Source organism: Miscanthus floridulus, chromosome 7 (assembly GCF_019320115.1).
Source record: "Miscanthus floridulus cultivar M001 chromosome 7, ASM1932011v1, whole genome shotgun sequence".
Classification (NCBI taxonomy): domain Eukaryota; kingdom Viridiplantae; phylum Streptophyta; class Magnoliopsida; order Poales; family Poaceae; genus Miscanthus; species Miscanthus floridulus.
Window position 1 is genome coordinate 3,874,095 of NC_089586.1, and position 11,338 is coordinate 3,885,432.

At 42.2% G+C, this 11,338-nt stretch overlaps 1 protein-coding gene across 1 annotated transcript; it reads right to left on the minus strand.

Annotated features, from left to right (window-relative positions):
• Positions 1 to 7,153: 7,153 nt before the first annotated feature.
• LOC136464958 (achilleol B synthase-like) lies at positions 7,154 to 8,624 on the minus strand. Its single transcript, XM_066463884.1, has 4 exons — positions 8,421 to 8,624; positions 8,093 to 8,290; positions 7,532 to 7,542; positions 7,154 to 7,160 (listed from the first exon to the last, which is right to left on the minus strand). Exons 1-4 carry the CDS (start codon positions 8,622 to 8,624, stop codon positions 7,154 to 7,156), a joined length of 420 nt encoding a protein of 139 aa, XP_066319981.1.
• Between the last annotated feature and the right edge of the window lie 2,714 nt (positions 8,625 to 11,338).

The following is an 11,338-nucleotide window of genomic DNA, read 5'->3' on the forward strand; positions in this document are numbered from 1 at the left end:
TCTAGATTCTCATCTTCCTCTTGGGAACCATTTGTTTCATCAAATTCTACATCATAAACCTCCTCAAGAGTACCACTAGCCAAATTCCATACTCTATATGCCTTGCTAGTAGTGGAGTAACCAAGCAAGAAACCTTCATCACATTTCTTTTCAAACTTGCTCAATCTAGTGCCTTTCTTCAATATATAGCATTTACAACCAAAAACTCGAAAGTATGCTATATTGGGCTTTCTTTCATTCAATAGCTCATAAGGTGTCTTCTCCGTCATGGGGTGACAATAGAGTCGGTTGCTATAATAGCAAGCCGTGTTGATTGCTTTGACCCAAAATGAATGACTCACATTGTACTCACTCAACATTGATCTTGCCATATCAATCAAAGTTCTATTCTTTCTTTCAACTAGGCCATTTGATTGTAGAGTGTACTTGGCCAAGAATTGATGTTTAATTCCAAATTCATCACACAACTCATCAGTTCTTGTGTTCTTGAACTCACTTTTATTGTCACTTCTAACTTTCTTGATAGTTGTTTCAAACTTATTGTGAATGCCCTTGACAAATGATTTGAATGTTGCAAACACATCACTCTTGTCAACAAGAAAGAATACCCATGTGTATCTAGTGAAATCATCCACAATCACAAATCCGTATTTGTTTCTACCAATGCTAGTGTAAGTGGTTGGTCCAAATAAGTCCATGTGCATCAACTCAAATACCTTAGATGTGCTCATCATGCTCTTCTTAGGATGTGTGTTACCAACTTGCTTTCTGGCTTGACATGCACTACATAGTTTATCCTTCTCAAATGTAACATCTTTCAAGCCTCTAACTAAGTCATGCTTGATCAACTTGTTCAATTGTTTCATTCCAACATGATCAAGTCTTCTATGCCATAATCAATCTATGCTAGACTTAGTGATCAAACATGTTGACAATTAAGCTTCTCTAGCATTGAAATCAACCAAGTATAGATTCTCATATCTAAATCCTTTGAATATCAAGTTAGAGCCATCTACACTTACATCATCCACACCAAATATACACTTGAAACCAAGATCACACAATTGAGCTACCGACAATAGATTGAAGTTCAAGCTCTCTACTAGCAACACATTGGATATGCTCATGTCATCGGATATTGCAATCTTACCAAGACCTTTGACCTTGCCTTTGCCATTATCACCAAATATGATACTATCAATCCCATTGCTCTTGTTTTTATTGATTGAATTGAACATTCTTGGATCACAGGTCATATGTTGTGTGCACCCACTATCAAGCACTAAATGCCTTCCTCCGGCTTTATAATTGACCTACAAAAGAAGATCAATTTCTTTTAGGTATCCAAACTTGCTTGGGTCCTTGTAGGTTAGCCACTAAGGTCTTTGGTACCCAAATAGCCTTCTTCTTTAGGCCCACAATTAGTGTACCAATGAACTTAGTCTTCACACCATTGGCACCCTTAACAAGCATGTAACAAGAATCAAATTTAATTAAGGATACATTAGGTAGCTTATTCTTGTTAATATTACAATATTGCTCTATATGCCCAACTTGCTTGCATCTATTGCAAAACCAACCATTGCCCTTCACAAAGCTAACTTTGAGAGTGACAAAGGTCGCCTTGCCTTTCTTGGGGGTATAGCCTAATTTATCTTTGCTGAGAGAAAATTTTTGGCTATCCAAGCACTTTAACAAGCGGGCATCTCCACCATAGGCATTTCCAAAGGTATGAGTGAGCTCATTCACCTCTTTCTTGAGGGTCTCATTTTCTAGCATTAGTGAGGCATCACAAGTGAGACCATCACTTAAAGGTGAAGTAGAAGTAGTAGTGGTACAAGAAGTGTTAGTGGGAGCAACTACAATGTGCTTATAAAAAGATTCATCAATAATATCACATGTTAGTCCCACATCACAAGACACAAACACTTCCTCCTTCTTAGATTCCTCCTTCTTGACTTACTCAATGAGAGAGGAGTGAGTTTTTCAAGCTTAGAGTGAGCTTTGCTAAGCTTCTCATGGGCTTCTATTAGCCTCTCATGAGTAGCATTGAGCTCATCAAAGGATTGCTCAAGAAATTTAACTTTCTTGCGTAATTCTTTACACTCCTTTCTCTTCATCTCAATGCAAGTGTGCACTTGCTCACACATGTCCAAGAGCTCCTCCTTGGTGTACTCCTCCTCCTCCTCCTCCTCATCATCATCATCACTCCTAAAAGCATCACTTTCATATTCATCATCATCACTCATATCATATTTTACCTTAGTAGGCTTTGCCGTGAGGCATATTGATGGAGTGTCGAAGATGGAGGGCTTGTTGTTGATGGCGATGCTTGCTAGTGCTTTCTTGATAGATTTCTTGCCATTATCACTAGAGTCATCACTATCCAAAGAGCCATCACTATCCTAAGTGACCACATATCCTCTACCCTTCTTCTTCTTTTGGAAGGTCATCCTCTTCTCCTTTTTCTCCTTTTCCTTCTTGTGCTTCTTCTTTTCATCCTCATCATTGTCACTATTGTAGGGACAATCCGCTACAACATGATCGGGGCTCTTACAATTATAGCATCTTCTCACATATTCTTTGCTTTTGGTGTGATCTCTTCTCTTTCTTGCACCATACCCCTTCTTCTTCATGAATTTGCCCATCTTGCGCACAAAGAGAGCCATGGCTTCATCATCAATATCACTAAGATCATCATCATCACTTGATTCTTTCTTAGACTTGCCCTTGTTCTTGGATGATGAGCTAGCCTTGAATGCTACACTCTTCTTCTTCTTCTTCTTCTTGTCTTCATCTTCCTTCTTGTCATTCTTGTCAACCCCCTCCCTTTCAACACGATATGTCTCTTATGTCATGACATCACCTAGTACGTGGTTAGGGGTAATCTCCTTCAATCCTCCTCTTATGATAAGCAATCTCAACATCTCAAATCTTGGAGGTAGGCACATCAAGAACCGATGAGAGACATCATCATCCTTGATCTTCTCTCCCAATGCCTTCAAATCATTGATAATCACTTACAATCGATGGAATATCTCTGGAATGCTTTCATCACCCTTCATCTTGAAGCTTGTCAACTTATCCTTGAGGATGTACAACTTGGCACTCTTCACCGCCGGTGTGCCCTCATATGTTTCCTCCAATCTCCTCCACACCTCATTAGCTCTTTCACAATCTTTGATTTGCTCAAACACATTGGAATCAATGACATTGTATATGGTGTTGAGAGCCATTGTATCGCATTACTTGTTGGTCTTGTCTTGGTTGGTGGGATTGTCGAGATCAATAATAGCATAGTCATTCTCGGTCACATCCCATACTTGATTATTGATTGAACCAAGATACATCTTTATCTTTCTCTTCCAATAATCATAGCATGTACCATCAAAGAACGGTGGTTTGCCCCCCCCCCCATGGTTGAACACAACTTGTGCCATAATTTGACACCGAGGTTGTTAAGCCTTCAATTAAATGGTGACCATGACTCTGATGCCACTTGAAAGGTCCTAATATGGCTAGAGGGGGGTGAATAGCCTATTTAAAAATCTACAAACCAACTAGAGCAATTTGATTAGTATGACAAATAGCGAAAAGCAAACTTGCTCTAGGTCTACAAAGGTTGCAAGCCACCTATCCAATAATTCTAGTTGTTATGATCACTAGGCACACAATCTACTAGGTCACTACTCACTAAGAGCTCTCACAAGATAAACTTAAAACAACAAAGCATGCTCTCAATTCTAATTACACTAAAGAGCTTGCTATAACTAGTTTTCAAGAATATAAATGAGTGAGTAGAGTGATTATACTGCCGTGTAGAGGAGTGAACCAATCACAAGATGAATACTAAATCAATCACTGGGAGAATACCAAAGGGCAAGAGACAACCAATTTTTCTCCCGAGGTTCACGTGCTTGCCGGCACGCTAGTCTCTGTTGTGTCGACCAACACTTGGTGGTTTGCGTGGCTAAGAGGTGTTGCATGAACCTCGTCCACACGATTAGACACCGTAAGAACCTACTCACAAGTGAGGTAACTCAATGACACAAGCAATCCACTAGAGTTACCTTTCGGCGCTACGCCGGGGAAGGCACAAGACCCCTCACAATCACCACGATTAGAGCCAAAGATAAACACCAACCTCCGCTCAACGATCCTTGCTGCTCCAAGCCATCTAGATGGAGGCAACCACCAAGAGTAATAAGAGAATCCCGCAGCAAAACATGAATACCAAGTGCCTCTAGATGCAATCACTCAAACAATGCACTTGGACTCTCTCCCAATCTCACAAAGATGTTGAATCAATGATGGAGATGAGTGAGAGGGCTTTGGCTAAGCTCACAAGGTTGCTATGTTAATGCAAATGGCCAAGATAATGAGCTTGAGCTGGCCATGGGGCTTAAATAGAAGCCCCCACGAAATAGAGTCGTTGGCTCAATTATTGGGCTGACTGCACATCGACCGAACGCGTTGCTCGAGTGCACCGGACGCTACACCAGACACACCGTTCGTGAATACCGAATGCATCTAGTAGGTCGACCGAATACGTCCGGTCGCTCCTAGACCGCCACGTGTCTAGTTCAAACCAAAGTAGCCATTGCTGCCCACACTTACATGCGACCGAACGCTCAGACCGGACGCTGAAATAGAAATGACTAGACGCTGAGCCACAGTGTCCGATCGAGTCCAGAGAGTACCCGAGGCCGATCGGACACGTCTGTTAGAAACTGACTAGACGCTGAGCTTCAGCGTCCGGTCGAGTCCAGTAAGCACCCACGGTCGACCGGACCCGTCCGGTCACTTCGGACTGAATGCTGCTATCGTCCGATCAACTGTTTCACCGAACAACGACTTAGCTAATTCACACCGGATGTGTCTAGTGTGGCGACCAAACACGTCCGGTCACTGAGTTCGTCGTTAATACCAGACGTGTTCGGTCACCATACCGGACGCATCCAATCACTCTGTGACCAGCGCGACTAACTCCTTTTCAACTCTATCTTCTTCACCCTTGCTCCAATATGCCAACCACCAAGTGTATCACCTTGTGCACATATGTTAGCATATTTTCACAAACATTTTCAAGGGTGTTAGAACTCCACTAGATCCTAAATGCATATGCAATGAGTTAGAGCATCTAATGGCACTTTGATAACCGTATTTCACTATGAGTTTCACTCCTCTTAATAGTACGACTATCAAACCTAAATGTAATTAGACTCGCTAAGTGTCTTGATCACCAAAATAAAATGGCTCCTACCACTTATACCTTTGCCTTGAGCCTTTTGTTTTTCTCTTTCTTCTTTTCAAGTCTAAGCACTTGATCATCACCATGCCATCACCATCATCATTATGTCATGATCTTCATTTGCTTCACCACTTGGAATAGTGCTACCTATCTCATAATCACTTTGATAAACTAGGTTAGCACTAAGGGTTTAATCAATTCACCAAAACCAAACTAGAGCTTTCAGGTGGCCGACGACGGGCGGCGGGTGGCACGGCGCGATGACAGCGGAGGAGGCGCTCGGAAGGGCAGCGGTCCAGAGTGAGCCGGGGCTCGTGCGCTGGGAAGGAAGAGGAGGGGCAGCGCCGTGGAAACTGCCGGTCTAGCGCGGAACCGAGCGGGCTCGCGCGCACGCGAAGGGCAGGAGGCGAGGCCGGCGATGGAGGCTCGGGCGACAACGGTGCTTCGGAAGCTCAAGAAGGGCTTGACTGGAAGAGGGAAAAGAGGAGCAGAGACATGTAGAGGTAGACAGCGTGGGCAGTAGCAAGGGCGCGAGCGGGGCTCACTCACGGCGGGTAGCTATTCAAAACGAGGCTCGGCAGGGAAAAGTCGCCATCACCGCAGAGCCTAGGGCCAGACGGCCCTGTCGCAGCGGCAGCAGTTCCTGCCCGCAGTAGGTGAATTAAAAGGCCAGAAGAACGCCACGACGACCTGGCGACGGCAGCCACGACCTTGGCCTGACCCCTTTGCACGACACAACGGCCTAACACACGAAGCAGCTGTAGCACGGCTCCTACTCAATCACGCGCGCCAGAGTACGTACGTGAGGGAGCACGCTGCAGCCGAACACATGGGCGTAGCGTGGTTCTGCTGTGGCGTGCCTATGCGTGAGACGACGTGACTCGGATGTGAACAGCGATACGCTGCTAGTAACTCTAAAAGATCTAAATCCTACCAATAAACATTTCACGCGATAGCTCATACTCCATACCAAGCCATAGACCAAAATATTAGGGTGTTATGTAATTATTTTGCGCAAAATAAATTGCCACAAACAATGCTTTAAAATATAATTTTTGATTTTTACCGTTGACGCGAGAAGCTGGCTTTTAAATTTTAATTTCGATTTTTGAGCTATCAAACCTACCATGGAACAACATCCACACGCCACATCAACAGTTGTATTTTAACTACTAACTTGCACTTCAGATTTATTCACGTACTAAATACAGTGAAAAATCTTACTACTACTCTGTTCGCTCATTGTAGTTTTTTCCTAAACCAAAATTGTCGGACTTTGATAAATTTATAGAAAAATAAATTAGCATCTACAACACCAAATAAATTCATTATTAAAATATATTTCATGATGTATCTATTGAATTTTGTTCTATATTGTAGATGTTTGTGCATTTTCTATAAACTTTGCGAAAACTTGAGAGTTTGACTTAAGCTAAAAATGATCTAGAATTTGGTACATAGAGAGTACTAATTTAGAAATTTGTTAAACAAATTGGCAATGTCTGACTTTTTTTAGTCGCTGCAATAGAGGGAGTACAATAACAGTACGTGTGTATGTTTCGTGCATACCGAGAGCCATATTTTCCCCCATTGAGGCATTGAAGTTGCATCGCCGTGAGATAGAATCCAAACACGTCCTTTAGCCAGTGGACTGTTCTTGTCGTTTGGCTCGTCTCCGAGAAGCCTTAAAGCGATGTAGTTTAAGCATGTACCAAACATGCTGCTTGAGCCCCGGATGGACGTGCCCCATCCACCATCTTCGTTCTGCTTAGTATTTGTTAACATGAATGTTTAACTTAATCATTAGTTAGAAGTATATTAACCATAGTGTGCTAATAATAAGTGTGCAAATTAGACTCGCACGAAGAATGAATGAAAAATTAACATTATATTGTAGATTACTCAGTATCTGATGAACATATATTGTGTTAGAAATGAACAAAGAAAGAGTAAGATAATCAATTTTGATTAGTTGTATTATTAAACTTATCTAAATTTTTTTACGTAATATAATATTCTGAACTAGGATATATGGAGCATGGGTACGGTTGATGGACGGCTAGTGCTTCAAAAGAAACTGTATGCATTATATATAGCCCGTGCTATATTATTAATTGAGTAGGTTATGGATCCCATCGTGTGTATATATGTCAATATATATACAAGCAAGAAATAAAATATACGGGGATATAGGAACATGCCTGATGGTTGTAGATATAGCGGCACATCTCACGCCGATGTTCCGATGATATAACAATATTGAGTGATCTAGTAACGTACAAAGCAATTATCTGCACAGAGCAAAATTAAACTGTAATGGTTAGACCTTATAACTGAATTATAGAATAAATTATTTGCATAGAACAATAATTAGGATATGTATGGTCATATTTATACTCTAGATATGATATGCAAGCTAAACTATAAGTTCCCAACTTATCACGGGTGGTTGCATTTTTTTTAAAAATTATTCCAAAATTTAATGATGCAATTCTTTTAGTGGTAGGCTGTTGTGTAATTCATTAAACAAATGTATACTGTAAACATATATGCAAACTAAGTGTAACTCAGCCACTTATAGTGGAAACCGGCTTGTCCGCCCAAATTTAGGTTCTTGACTTGACGCTAGTGCTCACATTATTTTATATTTATTTTACTTAATAGTGCTATTTTAAAGTGACAAATGGCGTGCCGTCGACAGCATCTCAATATCTGTTGGCTCATGCTCAGTTTTTGAAGGTGTACTGGTGTAGGTACGGTATATGTATTTGAGTATCTATGTGTTAATTTTAAATACACACACACTCCTACATAATAACATAATAAAATCACGTGCCGCACCAGGGTAGGCCCGACGATGGTGATCCCGCTGAAATCACCGGGCCAGTGGCCATCACTCGATTGCAGAGAAGAGAAGTGATCCAGAGCTCGCCTCAGAGAGTTGAGCGCCATCTCTTCTGTGACCTGCTCCTCCACTTGGATCTTCTTCAACTGTGGCAGAGGATGACGATCGTCTCTGCTGCTGTCTTGCTTTGAAAACTGCAACATATTTATATATACATATATAGCATCGATCGACATCTACAATCTATTCTATGTAGTAAACAGTGAGTACGTAGCTAGTATGTATCGATGCATGCATGGATCTACGTACATATGTAGTACGTACCTGCATGCGCATGAGGAGGTCGGCGGAATTCCGCCGCTCGAAGCGGTGGTCGGTGAAGTCGCGGCGGAGTCTCTCCACCTCGGCGTGCTCCTCCGGCGTGCCGAGGCCGGGATCGAACTCCCAGACGGCCCGCCCGAGGAAGCCGTTGGTGGACTGCAGCCATGGAGACTTGGCGCTGCCCTCGCCGACCGTCAGCCTCCACATGTTACTATGTTATTGGGTGTCTACTCTCTTTTTTTATTTATTAATTTGTTGCTAGCTCTAGCTGCTTCCGATCCTCAGCTACCTAGCTATAGCTGTTCACTACAACAAGATCACAGGAAGGAACCGTATCGTTTTTGTGAGAGGTTGCAGAGAATTGAATTGAAGCAGCTTGCTGATTTATCTAGCTAGCTAGCTACCTATTACTCCTTGAACATATGAAATGAAATAAATGGAGTGAAACAACAACAATAACAACAACGCCGCCTTTAAATCCCAAATAAGTTGGGGTAGGCTAAAGTTGAAACCCAGCAGAAGCAATCAAGATTCAGGTACGTGAATAGCTGTCTTCCAAGCACTCCTATCTAAGGCTAAGTCTTTTGGGTATATTCCATCCTTTCAAGTCTTATTTTATTACCTCTACCTAAGTCAACTTCGGTCTTCCTCTATCTCTCTTCACGTTACTATCCTGGCTTAGGATTCCACTACGCACCGGTACCTCTAGAGGTCTCCGTTGGACATGTCCAAACCATCTCAACCGGTGTTGGACAAGCTTTTCTTCAATTGGTGCTACCCCTAATCTATCACGTATATCATCGTTCCGAACTCGATCCCTTCTTGTATGACCGCAAATCCAACGCAACATACGCATTCCCGCAACACTTATCTGTTGAACATGTCGTCTTTTTGTAGGCCAACATTCTGCACCATACAACATAGCAGGTCTAATCGTCGTCCTATAAAACTTGCCTTTTAGCTTCTGTGGTATCCTTTTGTCACATAGGACACCAGATGCTTGGCGCCACTTCATCCACCCTGCTTTGATTCTATGGCTAATATCTTCATCAATATCTCCGTCTCTCTGTAGCACTGATCCTAAATATCGAAAGGTATCATTCCTAGGCACTACTTGATCTTCCAAACTAATATCTTACTCCTCCCGAGTAGTAGTGCCGAAGTCATATCTCATATACTCAGTTTTAGTTCTACTGAGTTTAAAACCTTTGGACTCCAAAGACACCGCCATAACTCCAGTTTCTGATTCACTCCTATCCGACTTTCATCAACTAGCACTACATCGTCCGCGAAAAGCATACACTAAGGGATGTCCCCTTATATGTCCCTTGTGACCTCATCCATCACTAAGGCAAACAAATAAGGGCTCAAAGTTGACCCTTGATGTAGTCCTATCCTAATTGGAAGTCATCCGTGTCTCCATCACTTGTTCGAACTCTAGTCACAACATTGTTGTACATGTCCTTAATAAGCCCGACGTACTTCGTTGTGACTTTATGTTTGTCCAAAGCCCACCACATAACATTCCTTGGTATTCTATCATAAGCCTTCTCCAAGTCAATAAAAACCATGTGTAGATCCCCTTCTTCTTCTCCCTATACCGCTTCATCACTTGTCTTATTAAGAAAATGGCTTTCATGGTTGACTTTCCGGGTATGAAACCAAATTGGTTCATAGAGACCCACGTTATTGCTCTCAAGCGATGCTCGATAACTCTCTCCCATAGCTTCATAGTATGGCTCATCAACTTAATTCCCCAGTAATTAGTACAACTTTGAATATCCCCTTTATTCTTGTAGATCGGTACCAATATACTTCTCCTCCACTCATCAGGCATCTTGTTCGATCAAAAAATATGGTTGAGCAGCTTGGTTAGCCATACTATAGCTATGTCCCTGAGGCATCTCCACACCTCGATTGGGATACCATCTGGTCCCATCGCTTTACCTCTTTTCATCCTTTTCAACGTCTCTCTGACCTTATATTCTTGAATTCTTCGCACAAAGCGCCTATTGGTGTCATCAAAAGAGTCATCCAACTAAAAGGTTGTGTTCGTATTCTCACCATTGAACAATTTGTCAAAATACTCTTGCCATCGATGTCGGATCTCATCCTCCTTTACCAAGAGATGCTCCCTTTCATCCTTAATGCACTTAACTTGGTTGAAGTCCCTTGTCTTTCTCTCACGAACCCTAGCCATCCTGTAAATGTCCTTCTCTCCTTCCTTCGTACTCAAATATTGGTAAAGATCCTCGTATGCTCTACCCTTTGCCACACTTACAGCTCGCTTTGCAGTCTTCTTTGCCACCTTGTACTTCTCTATGTTGTCCACACTCCTGTCATGGTACAAGCGTCTATAGCATTCTTTCTTCTCCTTAATAGCCATTTGGACTTCCTCGTTCCACCACCAATTATCTTTAGCCTCGCCTCTACTTCCTTTGGTTACTTCACACACCTCTGAGGCCACCTTTCGAATGTTGGTTGTCATCTTCTCCCACATGTTGTTTATGTCCTCTTCTTTCTTTCAACAACCCTCTTTGATAACCCTTCCCCTGAATACCTCTGACGTCTCCCTTTTTAGTTTCCACCACTTTGTTCTTTCAATCTTAGCTTGTTTATCCCTACGGGCATGCACCTAAAAATGAAAGTCTGTCACCAAAAGCTTATATTGAGAAACAACACACTCCTCTAGTATCACCTTGCAACCCAAGCATGCTCGTTTGTCCTTTCTTCTTGTAAGGACAAAGTCAATCTAGCTAGAGTGTTGTCTGCTACTGAAGGTCACTAGATGAGATTCTCTCTTTTCTAAAGAAAGTGTTGGCTATCATTAGGTCAAAAGCTACCGCGAAGTCTAGAACTTCCTCCCCCTCCTTATTCCTACTACCATACCCAAAACCTCCATAAACTGCCTCGAAACCTGC

Excerpts from the sequence above, each read along its gene's own strand:
- LOC136464958 (XM_066463884.1), bottom strand. The coding sequence starts at position 8,624 with ATGTGGAGGCTGACGGTCGGCGAGGGCAGCGCCAAGTCTCCATGGCTG. Across the intron at positions 8,291-8,420 it reads ACCTCCTCATGCGCATGCAG|TTTTCAAAGCAAGACAGCAG; the intron begins GTACGTACTACA and ends AATATGTTGCAG.